Below are 14,242 nucleotides of genomic sequence, written 5' to 3'. Positions count from 1 at the left end.
CTGTGGCATAGCTGCCTCCTCTAGGTGTCGCAAGCTCCGATTGTCACGACTGAAACACAACAGAAGAACGGAAGTGACGTATGTGTTAGTCTAAAATGGCGACGTCGAGATGACGCATTAGCCAAAACACTCAAAACAACGAGTTAACCAGAAAGGTTTTGCTGTTTGCATCGGAACTTCAGCCGACGTGATATTTATTCTTTCCACTAAGGTAAACATTTTGTTTTAATTATGTCGATTGCTGCCAGAAATAAAACTAATTGTCCACGTTTTACCCAGTAGCATTGTTAGCTTAACGCTGATGGCTAGCTTCTGTTCTAAAAACCCTCTCCGCCTACTAGGTCGCATAATACATGTATTCCTTTTTTAAATAATGAATACTGTCAAGCATTACCAACCATTGTTTTTCTCCTTTCACAGTGTGTCACTTTATCACAGTTTCCGCCGGTTTCACTCCCATCCACTTTTTTTTACCAATGTTACCCAGAATGACACCAAATCCCTTGGCTCTATAATGACATGTTGTTTTTTCAACATTTTTTTTTTTTTTACTGTTTTATACGCTGAAATATTTAACATTTTCAATTTGGGAATTTAGCAGAGAAGGTTGAGTAAAGACATGCAAAGTGAATCGCACACGGATCAAAGGACCCCGCATCCACAACTTTCTAAACATTCTAGTTGGAATTAACGTACACATGATGTTGGGTTGACGCGAGCAAGTCGAAGGGTGGCCTTTTCCTGGTGCTGTATCTCACCCATTTTTCTGTGCCAACAGATTTTTTCCAAGGTTCAGTCATGAATGAGGAGGCCACTGTAAGCACAGAGGGCATCGTGGGCCTGGATGAGCCCAAGAAAATGACCAGGGAGGACTGGAGGAAGAAGAAGGAGCTGGAGGAGCAGAGGAAGCTGGGAAACGCTCCAGCTGAGGTGGATGAAGAGGGAAAGTAAGTACCTATTCAGATACATATTGGCAACAATTTTCATTTGTATCTTTCACCCAACAGTGTAAAGTTATAGGTGATAACAGGTGATTATAGGTGTGTTTCCCCCCCGGGGGAGGAATAAAGTCATTCAAATTCAAATTCAAAATAACGGTGGCATATTTGTTTCGTAAAACATTTATGGGTTATATATCACTTGGTTGAATGTTAAAAGTATTGTCATATTGCTGAATATGCCCCTGTGTTTCAGAGCTGCTGTCAGTGTTAGGAGGTGGATCTGACATTAAAAGAGCAGAAAAATAATCACAACAGAGAAAATAAGCACTGTTTCTCCCTTGCAGTAGATGTGCTGCTTGATTGTTGTGTTGTCTGGATGATGGGGCTCAGCTGTTTTTTTTCTGAGTGCATGAAAGCCAGTAGGACATTCTTCAAATGAACTGAACCCCTTTAAATAGTCTCTTTAAGTTGCCTTGCTCAGACTCAAAACCTTGATTTAACATATAATCCATAGGCTTGACAAAATTTCTTCCTAAAACACATTTGGCAGCGTAGAGCGTACAGTTGGTCATCAGAAGAGTTTTGGTTGTGTCATGTACATTTCACATTATATTACCAATGAAGCTACTGTTTGGTAATGTGAACTATTTGTCCTGCTGCTTCTTTTCTCCAGAGACATCAATCCTCACATTCCACAGTATATTTCATCAGTGCCATGGTACATAGACCCATCTAAACGACCCACACTGAAACATCAACGACCACAGGAGGAAGAGGAGAGTCAATATTCATCCATTGGAGAGTGGTATAAGAGAGGAGTACAGGAGGTGAGTACGAGTGTAAATATACTGCTTTCATGTAGCTGTATCAACTCAGTTTTTCATTTAATAGCTTAATTTTTGTCTCCACACAGAATTCTGTTACCACTAAATTTCGTAAGGGGGCTTGTGAAAACTGTGGTGCTTTGACACACAAGAGGAAGGACTGCTTAGAGGTAAGACTTAATAAAGCAGTCTTTCTTTTGAGATTGACTTCCGGTCATTTTTAATTGGTACCTTAGTAAACTGTTGTATCTATATACTTAAATTATAAACTCTGACCTTTACATTTGTCTCATCAGAGGCCCAGGAAGGTTGGGGCCAGGTACACAGGCACAAGCATAGCTCCAGATGAACATTGTCAGATCAATCTTGACCTAGATTACGATGGGAAGCGAGATCGCTGGAACGGGTATGACCCTGAGGAACACCACCGCATAGTAGAGGAGTATGCCAAAGTTGACTTGGTGAGTAGCTGGTAAATTCAATGTGGGAAGGCTATCTTCCAATTACAGTCTCCAATTATTTCAATATTAAAAATATGTTGTTGTTTTTTTTACATGCATGCCCATTCATTTTTATTAAATGAGGTTAGACAGACAGGCTCTTTATTTTCTTATAATATATAATAATGGTCAAGCAAGGTGTATAAAACAACTCACTTTTTTTTTAATATGTTTTGTTGATTGAAATTAATATCTGACATGATATCTAACTTTGTATTTGTCTCCGTCTCTCAGGCCAAAAGAACTCTGAAAGCACAGAAACTTCAGGATGAGTTGGCCTCTGGTAAACTTGACAAAACTGTAAGTTATTTACAGAGATTTATAGATGTCTAATTTAACAGATTGCAGTTGAACTCCTGTCTACAGAATTAACATCAAATCATTTGAATCGTTCTTCTGCAGGAGTATGAACATAACAGTGAGGATGAGGATGAAGATAAATATGCAGATGACATTGACATGCCTGGTCAGAACTTTGACTCCAAGAGAAGAATCACTGTCAGGAATCTCCGTATCCGAGAAGACACAGCCAAAGTAAGAGACACACGTCTGTCCAGGCCTGTTGATTTTTTTTCTTTATCTATTTCATTCAAACCTTTTCTAACATTACATTGCCTTTAATGTTCACTGTTAAAGCTGCTGATTTACATGTTGAGAGATTATTTCACCTGTCCAAACATCTTACTCTCATAGTATCTGAGGAATCTGGATCCAAACTCTGCCTACTACGATCCAAAGACCCGAGCTATGAGAGAGAACCCATACTACAACACTGGCATGAACCCTGATGAGTACGTTCCTGCTTGACTACTTCCTGCAAACTCATTTCTCTTCAGTCAACATCTTAAATTTTTTTTTTACTGTTTTGTCTGACAGAGTGGGCTATGCTGGAGACAACTTTGTTCGCTATTCTGGAGCCACAATCACTATGGCTCAAACACAGTGTAAGTCATTGAGATATTTTACTTCGTATATTGGAATATGTGGAATATTACTTTGAGCTTACGAAAAAATACCATAACCCCAAAGTATATTGTTGCTGCTAACTGCTAAATATGAGGAGCATTTAATGATTGTATCAATATTTTGCAAAAGGTCAGATCTGTAGATAACAATATGATCTGCATATACACCACATTTCCCACTCCCGACTTATACAAGACAATGGGGACAACAACATTTTGAAATTCGGACTAGTATGACAATTGACACCAATTTTATGCTCCATCAACTTAAAGATTTATATATTTTTAAGTTAATTCATTCAAGATTCAAAGTGTTTATTGTCATATGCACAGTAAAGAAACACGTTTCCTGTACAATGAAATTCTTACTTTGCTGTCCACTCAAAAATACCAGCATAAAGATGAAAGAAATGTTTTAAAAAGTATAATATACATAAGAAAAAAAATAGTAAATAAATATTACCAAAAAAACTAAAATAATATATATGCATGAAATAAGTATAAACATGTGCATGAGTAAGAAAAACTGTACATAAAGTGCACACTGGTTTTGCAAGATGTTGTGCAACAGATTTAAAGTGACATGTGTCAGGTTTAAAGTGTCAATTGTAGTCCTGCTCAGCTGTTCAGGATTCTGATGGCAGTGGGGTAAAAAGAGTTCTTTAGAAAACTGTTAGGAAAACCAGAGTGGCAGACGCACGTCATTCAGTAAGTTAATTTGCCACTGGTGCCTGTGTGCTTGAGTTAATTGCTCTGAAACATGCACAGTTTGCATGATTATGAAAGTGAAATTTCATAAAATTATTTCAATATTAAAAATATGTTTTTTTTTTTACATGCATGCCCATTCATTTTTATTAAATGAGGTTAGACAGACAGGCTCTTTCTTTTCTTATAAGTCATACACGTAGAGGCGATGAAAAGATTGATAATTACATACTTTGCTATCACACATTGGATAGGACAGTGAGTCAACATCTGCCCCGTCATGTTCCCTATAATGATTGTCGATGCTTAACCTTGTGACAGTGTTTGCCTGGGAGGCCTATGAGAGAGGCTCAGAAGTACATCTGCAGGCAGACCCCACCAAGCTGGAGCTGCTCCATCGGTCCTTCAAGGTCAAGAAGGAGGACTTTAAAGATGAGCAACGGGAGAGCATTTTAGAGAAGGTAAATACTTGACATCTTCCATTTTAAAGATCTAGTGTGTTCGAATTACTTCCATCTAATGGTGAGTCTGCAGAGTGTAATAAGCTGAGCACTTCTCTACTTACCCCTCCCTTTCCCAAGTGTGTCAGGTAATTGTGGTGGCCATGGTAGTTCTTCTTCCTGTGTGTTGCAAGCTAATGCTTCAAAACAGAAAATACACACTCTGGGTTGTCTGTTTAGGCTGGTGAAGAAACATGTTAGCTCAAGATGGCGGCCTTCACTATATAAAAAGCTTATTAAGGCTATGTCAACCAAGCAGTTTATTTAAGCTGTCAAACACTGCATTGTGGATAGTATATTGAATTTCTGCCAACAAATATTTTTACACACTGGACTTTAAAAACATGATTTTGTGATTGGGTCATTGCACCAGTAACATTGTCTGATTTGACACATTTATAAAATATTCTAATTGTTTGGCTGTACAAGCTGTAAATAACATCTGATGTATCTCGCTTTCATCTAGGATTTTTGTGCTGGAATAACCAAATATTTCATTATGTTTCTTTGAGTGCAACTGTTTTATAGTGGCCTATAAATATTAAGTACTAACTGTGTTTGTTCTGTTGTGTGTGACAATCAGTATGGAGGTCAAGAACACTTAAATGCTCCACCACGGGAGCTGCTGTTGGCCCAGACCGAGGACTACGTCGAGTACTCTCGTCACGGTGCGGTGCTTAAGGGACTTGAGAAGGCTGTCGCTCGCTCCAAGTATGAGGAGGACGTGCTCAACAACAACCACACTGTGAGAACAGCAGAACAGCCCGTGGCTCTTAATGATTTTACAGATTTTATTTCATTGTGTATTCTAAAGACGATCTTTTGTTGTTGTATCTTTCAAGTGTATCTGGGGCTCTTACTGGAAGGATGGCTTCTGGGGATACAAGTGCTGCCATTCCATGGTCAAACAGAGTTACTGCACAGGAGAGACTGGAGTTGTAATAGTGAGTGCTGATTTCTGTATAATGCATGGAATAAAACTAAACTACACCCTTGTTTATTTTTCATAACATCTGTTTTAACTGACACATTTTCTTTTAAATAACTACAGAACAACACAGACTGTGTACCTTTTGAAGAAGGACTCACTGAGCCACAGGAGGAAGAAGAGCCGAAGTCACTGCTTGAGGTAAGTCACGCTGGATAAAGTTACTGATGTTAAGGACAGCACATGGGAAAGAGATTGGGCTCAAACTGGAGGGTTGCTGGTTCCCTGAGCAAGGCACCCAATTCCCAATTTCTCCCTGGATGCAAATACATGCTGCCCACTGCTTCTGTACCATAATTGTTTTTTGTTTTTTTCACTTTTAAACATAGATCTCATTATTTGTTCTCATTATGCATATTTTCTTTCACTAGATGCATCGTGACAAGTTGAAAGAGAAGAAGAAGAAGAAAAAGAAGGGCAAGAAGAACAAAAAGCTCAACTCTGACAACAGTGATTCAGAGGATGAAGAGAAGAAGAAGGAGAAGCTGAAGAAGGTAAAAATAAAAAAAATGAGTTTTTGTTCATGTGTCCTTACCTCTGCTTTGGTTAATTTCTGTGATTGAACTCCAACCTGCTTTTGTGTCTCAGGCCCTTGAAGCAGAGGACAAATGGGTAAAGCACGTAGACACAATCATGCAGCTGGATGAGAGGAAAAGGCCATACAGCAGCCTGCAGGAAGTAAAGGCGCCCACAGAGGAGGAGATGGAGGCTTTCCGCATGAAACGCTGCAGAGCAGATGATCCCATGGCTTCCTTCCTGGGACAGTAACCACCTTAACTCTCCTGACAGACAAAACGAGGGCCGTTGCTCTGTGGAAAAAAAAAGTTATTGGACTCCTTAAAGTGTCATCTTGTAAATTTAGAGCAGGAGCTTGCTGCAAAATGATACAGAAAAAACATGTTTTGTTTGGTATTGTTTTTCTTTTTTCTGGTGCCACCAGTTGACACAGCAGAGGACAGAATGATGTGTGCTGATCCTGTCCCACATAAAAAAAACTGTGATAATGACGATTTCAGTTTCAGACACATTTTGGTTTTTAAACCGAGCTGCTTTCTGTCTTAACAGTAGTTTCAGGAAGTACTTTTACCGAAAGTAATGCATTTTGTAAATAAAATGTATTTGTCTGACTGTATTGTGTCATGAAAATGGATTTTGTTTTACGGGGACAGTGTGCTAAACAACTGCCAGTATTCGTTTTCAAAGTATGTCCCTTGGCATTTATTGTTATTTTTAGATCAATACATTTTTGTATTTGTTTTTTTTAATCCTCTTGTCATAGCTAATACATTTCTTTTTCTTATTCTACCCAAATGAATCAATTGTAGTACTTTTTTGTCTTTATTTTGTCTCGGATAGCAGCAGCTACTTATGTAATTGTTGTTCCCATGGTGAATACGGTACAGAGCACTGCCTCACCCAACAGCTGGAACACTTTTACCGTCTCTGCTTCAAATCGCTGGGATAAACGCTAACACATTTTGTCATAGTCACAATAAGATTGTGTACCCTGCTGCACATCACCATGCTTAATGTTGCACTTACTTAGTTGTCCTATAACGTTTCTTTATGCCTCTGATGTAACATCCCGTTTTCCCAACAAATGGCGCGTCACAGCTTCAGCTCCACGATATAACTACTGCACTGACTTGAATAGAATGACATCATGGTGAAAGTATGTTTTGGCAGAGTACTTGCTGAAACAGGGCGGATGTTATGAACTGTGATTCACATTTCTCTGCTATGCTTCTCCTGGAGCGTTATCTCACCGATTATTGGATAATCATGTAGGAGAGAACCTGCTCTCACCCGCAGAAAAAAGGACTTAGACTGGTACTGAAACATGTTCGTCAGTTATCATTTTTCTACTGGTGAGTTCATCCGCGTTTATGTCCAGTGCCCTCCCTGTGCTAACTTGCTGCGAGCTACATTCTTTGCCTTTTGTAACCCATGCATAACAAGCAAGTCCATTTTTTTGTATGCACGCAAGAAGCATGAAGAGACTTCTCTGTTAAGATCGTTGTCTGCATGTACATTACATGTCTGTAAACTGGATTACAGCTATAGATAGAGTGCATGCTCTGTACAGTGCCGTTTTTAACCATTTCTATGACGAGACAAATGCATCAAATCAAATGTATTATTGTTGTTGTGGACAGTTAATGTGTCTCTTCCTGTTGTGACTCCACAGTGACCGTCATGCTCCAGATGTGTGTGCTGTGCTGGTTGTTGTCCGTCGTCGACCCCCAGTCACAAGGAACAAATTCCTCGCTTAAGAAAGGACGCAACATCACGATCCACTCATCTCAGCTGGTCTGCAGTCTGCCCGGTCCAGAGGGGCCTGCGGGGAACCCAGGAGTCCCCGGATCACCAGGGGCCATGGGACCCATGGGGCCGCCGGGGATGGATGGCCCAGACGGAAAGGATGGAGAGAAGGGAGAGAAGGGAAATAGAGGTGGTCATCTTCACAATCTTTTTTTTTTTTACATTCATAATGTTTGAATTAGTTCTTACACTTTCTTTTATATGCTGGTGTGCTTGTCTTACTGAGACAAACCTGGTAGTTGTCCAGCAGAACTCACATCTGTACGTCATCCTATATGTCAGAATCCCAGTGTTGTATATGTGTTTGGGAATGGGGGATTTATTATATCCACACTTACTTCCTGGATACAGCAGTGCTCGGCTGTTCTCTGACAACTCTGAAATTTAAATGCCTTCATTTTATATCGATATCGGAAGTTGTAATCACAAATGTTGCCTTGCAATGTCCGCGTTTCGCCTGAGCAAAAACTGCCGTCTTGCTTTACTAGCGCCATGTTGCTGTTGTCTCCGTCCGTCGTGACGTAAAACAAACCACTTCCTGTGCACAGTGTGGGAATGTTGTCGGGCGACACAAGATCTAAACACAGATTAGAACAGAGGACTCTTCCTCTCACCACTCTCTTTCCTAAAGGCATCAAGTAACCAAGGTGCCAGAAAGGGTGTAATTTTTCCTCATTTGCATAGTAATCGTCTTATTGAAAATGTGAAATGTTTGTCATTTCAGGCTGCTGTTGGAACACGGAAGCGGAAAAATGTAAAATGCCTCTGTAAAGCAAGGCCCTTGCCTATAGTACATAATATAACGCTCATATTATTATAATAGAGATTATACACTCGTACAAATATGTTTATAGATATTATTTTGACTTTCTGCTCATAAATCCTGCTAAATGTTACACACTAGATCTTAAAAGTGATTTAATGTAAAGCAACACTTCCACCAGCCTATGCTTTGTTTAGTTTTTGTTGTTCTTTTGAAACAATGAGATTAGTACTGTTGTTATTTTCTCACTGATATCAGGTAATCCAGGAAGGAGTGGGAGCTATGGGAAGCCTGGGATAAAAGGCCGTGAAGGAGTTATCGGCAAGGCTGGACCTCGGTGCCTGAAGGGCCTGCGTGGGATTCCAGGATTAGCTGGGAAACGGGGCCCAAAGGGAGAGGGGGGTGATGGGGGACAGGAAGGGGCTCCTGGAGGCTGCAACTGTGGCAGTGCAGCCCGTTCTGCCTTCTCTGTGGCGATGACACAGAGCTACCCCAAAGAGAAAATGCCCATCCGCTTCAGCCGGATCCTGTTGAATGAGGGGAATCACTACAATGCCAGCAGTGGGAAGTTTGTGTGCGTTATTCCTGGAGTCTACTATTTCTCCTATGACATCACTCTTGCAAGTAAGCACCTGGCCATCGGGCTGGTGCACAATGGACAGTACAAGATCAAGACATTTGACGCAAACACAGGAAACCACGATGTGGCATCTGGCTCTACAGTTCTCCAACTGCAGCGGGGAGACCAGGTCTGGCTGCAGATCTTTTATTCTGGACAGAACGGACTCTTCTTTGACCCGTTCTGGACAGACAGCACCTTCACTGGCTTCCTTATCTATGCTGACCAGGACTTTCTCAACGAGGCTGACAGGAAAGCAAATGATAAGGATGACAGTTAATGCTGCAACATTTGAGTCCTGCTGGTGAACAAGTTCTGACACTAGGGGGCAGTCAATGACTGAAGAAAATCAAATAGAGAAAGCACAACGCTCTGTCACACTTCTAGAAATTTTTTTTTTAGATAATTAATCCAAGAACTGCCAGAATTATTGACATTTACTTTGTTTTTTTGTTTTTTTTATTTATGGGAGCAGTGAGGCAGCCAAGTTGTTATTATATAAAACTGAACTCAATAACAGTATTGTGTCACCCCCCGTGCTCATCAGCCATTTTCTGGATTACAAGAAATTTAGTTTAAATAATCTCAATTAATTTAAACCAGTACATTAATGGGAGAAATGGACACGTTACAGAGAGAATTGTATTGTGCTGTTATGTCCTGATTAGAGCTACAACTAATGATCATTTTCATAATCGGTTAATCTGTCGATTAATTTCTCGATTAATCGAGCTATTGTTTGGTCCATAAAATGTCAGAAAACGTTAAAAAACATTGATCAGTGTTTGTCAAAGCTGGAAATTAATGATTTCTTTGTTATATGGAGTAAAATATCAAAACATCAATTTTCCATCAGGTATTTTAATATGAATCCAAAGCACACGCTAAATAAAACCATTTGAGTTATTTTTTTAAATGCAGGGTTGAATTTTTCTTGAACTTAAGCCAGTGAAACATCTTAAGACGGGGGAAATATTGTTGCAGATGCTCCTATGAATTAATGAATGTGCTGCTCTTGGAAACACTGTTAGGATAATCATCTCTGCTAGTGTTTCCTCATTCTTGGGACAGAGTAAAGAAGAAGAGGATGAGGCTGAGGAGATGAGAGGATGAGATGAGCTGTGATGAAGAACCTTGAACTGTGGAGGGCAGCATTACACCTTTCAGTGTGTGCAGCCTGCTGGAAATGATTAGAAGAAAAAGAAGGAATAGCGGAATGAGAATGAAGGGCAACTTTGATCTGTGTCAAATTGTGATTTCAGACTTCAGAATGTGATTGGGAATTTCAAACTGTGGAGGGCAGCATTGCACATCTTGGCGTGTTTACTTATTGGCAGAAGAAGGAGCAGCAGCACAGCAGGCTTCTATCTTCTTGTTTAGGGAACATTTAGGCCACTATGATAACCTACAAGGCCAGTTAGTGCGCCACCTACTGGCAACAGGATGTATGCCATCAGTGAAAAATGTTTAATTTACATGAAGCTTTCAGGGTGCGGTCTATATTTGCCTCACTCTGACATGAATTATTGCTGGCCTGTCTCTGGTGCAACACAATGGCCTTTTTTGTCACTCTGGGTTATTACAGCAGCGTTTGTTTTTTAAATTATTCTTAGAAGAACTGTGGGAATAAAGACTGTGGAGGGCAGCATTCCAATTCAAATGCCATAATCACAGAATTTGACTGACATAAAAACAAAGCTCCTGGTGCCCTTAGACTATTGCACATTACTGTATTTCATGGGTGCTTGTAGTTGTTTTGCCACTTCTGTTTTAGATTTGTGCATTTGTAGGAAACTACAGAGAACAAAAAAACAATTGTTTCAAATATTGCAGTTACAGAGTTGCAGACAGCTGTTTACTACTCTAAACTAACTCATTGATTAAATACAAACAAAAAAGTATTTAGTACTCTTAAGAGCTTCTCTGTGAAATGCAATTAAGTCCTTGTTTAAATACAGTCTTGTATAAAGTACCTTAAAGGGATACTTATTCGTAAAGGTACAAGTATCTTACCAGAAAATGACTTTAGTAGAAGTTGAAGTCACTTTTTTAAAAATATTATTGAAGTAAAAGACTTAAAGTATATGACATTCACTGTACTTAAGTATCAAACGTCATTTTGTGATATTAAATGTACTTACGTTTTTTTTAAAGTAGTAAAAAAGTAAGGAGTAATGATTGAGCCATGGTAGCTCAGTGGTAGAGCAAGTTGTCTTTCAAGTGGAAGGGTGTGGGTTTAACTCCTGCCTCTGCTAGTCTATATGTGTCCTTGAGCAAGACACTCAACCCCATGTTAAGTGTGTGAATATATGGAAGATGTGTGAATGGCAAAACTATATATATATATATACTATATATGTAAAGAAGCTCATCTAGAATAGAAAAGCTCTATATAAATACAGACCATTACCAACTCTTCTTCTTCTGATTTTATTTGGTAGTAAAGAGTAACAAAGATATTCGGGGGAAATGTAGTGGATTAAAAGTAAAAGTTGCTAGAAATGTAAATAACAAAGTAAAGCACAGATATGTGATTTTTGTACTTAAGTACAGTAGCAAAGTATTTGTACTTTGTTATATTATAGTATATTATAACACTGGTTAAATCAATGAGTTTTAGTTTATGAGGAAAAAGGTCCTCCCTTAAGTCGCTCTCTCATGGTGTCAGGACTGCTTTCATTTTTGCTGCAAAGATAAATGTCCAGTGTGTAAGAATGATCTAATGTGAGACTGCAGATTGTTACAAATGGAGGACGCTTCCTCTCCACCCCTCCCTCTCCTGTGCATTTGTCAGCGAACTACAGTGGCCATTTCTTTGTTTTCATGGTAAGCGTCCACTTCAACATGCAAAATGGGCGCTCATGCTGGTTTGTGTCTCATCAGGCTGCTGTTGGAAACACCGAGCACAAGATGGCGACCTGTAAATGTAAGGCATTCCCTTTAAAAGGCTTATTCTGAGCCAAGGTTACAAATAGCATCACAAACACCTGCCACTTTATTAGGTACACTTGTTAAATTGCTTGTCTGATTAACACATGGCAGCAACTCAATGCATTTCAGCATATACCTGTAGAGTTGACCTGCTGAAGTTCAAAGTGTGCAACAAATCCAATTTGAAGTGTTCTGTGTACCTAATAAAAAAGGCCGGTGTTCAGCCAATAAACCAACCTAAATGTTGCAGAATGTACCTTTAAAACCATTCTGGTGTATCTGGTGATACAGGGCACCAAACTGTCTAAAGCCAGCCACTTCAAATGGCAGCACCTGGTTTAAAGGTGCATTATGTAATAAATCTAAAGCAACTGGCCATAAAATCCTCCTAATATGTCACAGAGACTCAGGAATAATGTTCATATAACAAACTGAACTCACCAACAACAACAGTACAGACAAAATATTTGCATTAAAAAAAATATTTTGCAGACTGCAAATCATGTTTATGTTTTGAAATCATGTTTTGACATGTGGCGCCACCTACGGCCATCTACCAATCATTGCAGTCAGTAGAGTCTCAGCTGCCAAGCAAACACGGGTTGCCAGTTACGTCAGAAAATGAAGCGTAAAAGACCTCTGTATTTTGAATTTGAATGTAGTAACTGTTTTTGGCCACATTCTTACATATGGCACCTTTAAATATGATTTATTTAGAATTTTTATTTTTAACTGTGGCAGCTACTACAGTGCACATTGTATTGTTTGTATGCACTTTGAGGTGCACAGAACAGATTCTGTTCACAGTTCTTTTATTATTTTTATGGATTATTTTATAGACTTTCATACATGTACGTTTTAAACATTTAAATTCGATTTGAAAATGTGGCTCAGCAGAGTTTGTAACTGAATAGCCCTTGTCTGGAGTCTGCCCCGAGGTGCTCAACTGAAATGTGGGTGTTTGTAGTTCTTAGTGACCAGTAAAGGACTACAACCCCCAGGCTGCAGGAGGAGGAGGAGCGCGTTCTCTCTCTGCCTCCTCTCTCCTCGTAGCAGCAGCAGCGGCAGCAGCAGCTGGTGCAGCCGAAGAGGCGACTTTGTTACCACGGAGCCACCGGAGGTGAAACGGCGGAGCCAAGTCTGTGGCTGAGAAAAGTGTGAAGAGTTTGGGGGAAAAACGGCGGTGACCGAGGCTTTTGACGGCGGCGACTGTTTGACGAACCCGTCGGCGCGTTTGAACTTTGTGTTTCGGCGGAATCAAAGAGGCTTGTTTGTCAAAGTTGAGCCGAAGAGGACTTATCTCATTCAGGATGTCGGGCTGAGACAAAGGGGTCTGGGGGGCATTCCCGTCGCAGGAGCGGTGAGTGGCACATGTGTGTTTTTTTCTTTCACCGGTGGAAACTGGGAGTTGAGCGGGGTCTTCTGAGCAGCTGGAGGGATGAGTCGTGTTTGTGCGGAGGTTTTTTTTTTGTATTAGAGCGTGATGCTTTTTGTGAAGCCAGGCCACCGTGTGTGTGTGTGTGTGTGTGTGTGTGTGTGTGTGTGTGTGGAGAGAGAGAGAGAGAGAGCGCTCGGCGGACACTTCAGTCATGTAGCCTCTCACTTTGTCTCGTGGTCCAGACGCGTTTTCAATGAAACCTGAAGAGTGTTGAATGTCATTATGTTCGTCTTCATGTCTAACCTGTGAATAACGAACGTCTGCCTCGTTTCATTTGACCCTCGCGTGGAGGAGCGGACATTTAACTGAGCCATTTAAATTCCCCAACACAGAAAATGGCCTATGCAGCCGGAGAGACCTCCACTGTGGGGCCAGTGTCTCTCAAACTTTTTATATCAACATCAGATGACAAAACACCACGAGACAATTCTCTGTATAAATCCTCACTGGAGCACATTTGTACACATTTCTACAACGTTTCTGAGGCTTAAAGTCATTTCTGTGTACCTGTTAATAATGATTTCATCAGGTAAACCAACAATTACCAAGAGATGGAACACAATTTCACTTAATACACGTGCTTTGTTATCATCTTTGAATAAAAGCATGTAACATTCTCATTGACTGATGTCAAAACACTGTGATTCCTCCAAAAATCTAAATCAAAAATTATTACCAGCCTTACTTTGACTGTCAATACAAAAACTCAGACTTTATATCAGTTGCTTTTCTTGTGAACGTAA

General features: G+C 40.1%; 2 protein-coding genes across 3 annotated transcripts; both read left to right on the top strand.

Annotated features, from left to right (window-relative positions):
* Positions 1-99: 99 nt before the first annotated feature.
* Positions 100-6,554, top strand: slu7 (SLU7 homolog, splicing factor). Of its 2 annotated transcripts, none has more exons than XM_083891074.1 (15): positions 100-211; positions 791-947; positions 1,615-1,768; positions 1,855-1,935; positions 2,062-2,226; positions 2,500-2,565; positions 2,668-2,799; positions 2,959-3,056; positions 3,142-3,209; positions 4,260-4,399; positions 5,022-5,183; positions 5,281-5,382; positions 5,490-5,567; positions 5,798-5,920; positions 6,015-6,554. In XM_083891074.1, the coding sequence occupies exons 2-15, from the start codon at positions 799-801 to the stop codon at positions 6,192-6,194; spliced, it is 1,698 nt and encodes a 565-aa protein (XP_083747200.1). In that variant the 5' UTR covers positions 100-211; positions 791-798; the 3' UTR covers positions 6,195-6,554. The 2 variants fall into 2 exon arrangements, with proteins under 2 accessions (XP_083747200.1, XP_083747199.1); XM_083891073.1 differs by having other exon boundaries at positions 779-947.
* A 645-nt stretch (positions 6,555-7,199) lies between these two features.
* Positions 7,200-9,737, top strand: c1qtnf2 (C1q and TNF related 2). The gene is made up of 3 exons (XM_083891338.1): positions 7,200-7,294; positions 7,615-7,878; positions 8,770-9,737. The coding sequence occupies exons 1-3, from the start codon at positions 7,267-7,269 to the stop codon at positions 9,408-9,410; spliced, it is 933 nt and encodes a 310-aa protein (XP_083747464.1). The 5' UTR covers positions 7,200-7,266; the 3' UTR covers positions 9,411-9,737.
* Positions 9,738-14,242: the final 4,505 nt, after the last annotated feature.

The sequence above is a fragment of the Microchirus variegatus genome (assembly GCF_963457635.1).
Source record: "Microchirus variegatus genome assembly, chromosome: 6".
NCBI classification, from domain to species: domain Eukaryota; kingdom Metazoa; phylum Chordata; class Actinopteri; order Pleuronectiformes; family Soleidae; genus Microchirus; species Microchirus variegatus.
This window is presented reverse-complemented; position numbering and strand designations above follow the sequence as displayed.

Excerpts from the sequence above, each read along its gene's own strand:
- slu7 (XM_083891074.1), top strand. The coding sequence starts at position 799 with ATGAATGAGGAGGCCACTGTAAGCACAGAGGGCATCGTGGGCCTGGAT. Across the intron at positions 3,057-3,141 it reads ACTGGCATGAACCCTGATGA|AGTGGGCTATGCTGGAGACA; the intron begins GTACGTTCCTGC and ends TTTGTCTGACAG. Across the intron at positions 5,184-5,280 it reads TGCTCAACAACAACCACACT|TGTATCTGGGGCTCTTACTG; the intron begins GTGAGAACAGCA and ends GTATCTTTCAAG.
- c1qtnf2 (XM_083891338.1), top strand. The coding sequence starts at position 7,267 with ATGTTCGTCAGTTATCATTTTTCTACTG. Across the intron at positions 7,295-7,614 it reads CAGTTATCATTTTTCTACTG|TGACCGTCATGCTCCAGATG; the intron begins GTGAGTTCATCC and ends GTGACTCCACAG. Across the intron at positions 7,879-8,769 it reads GGGAGAGAAGGGAAATAGAG|GTAATCCAGGAAGGAGTGGG; the intron begins GTGGTCATCTTC and ends CACTGATATCAG.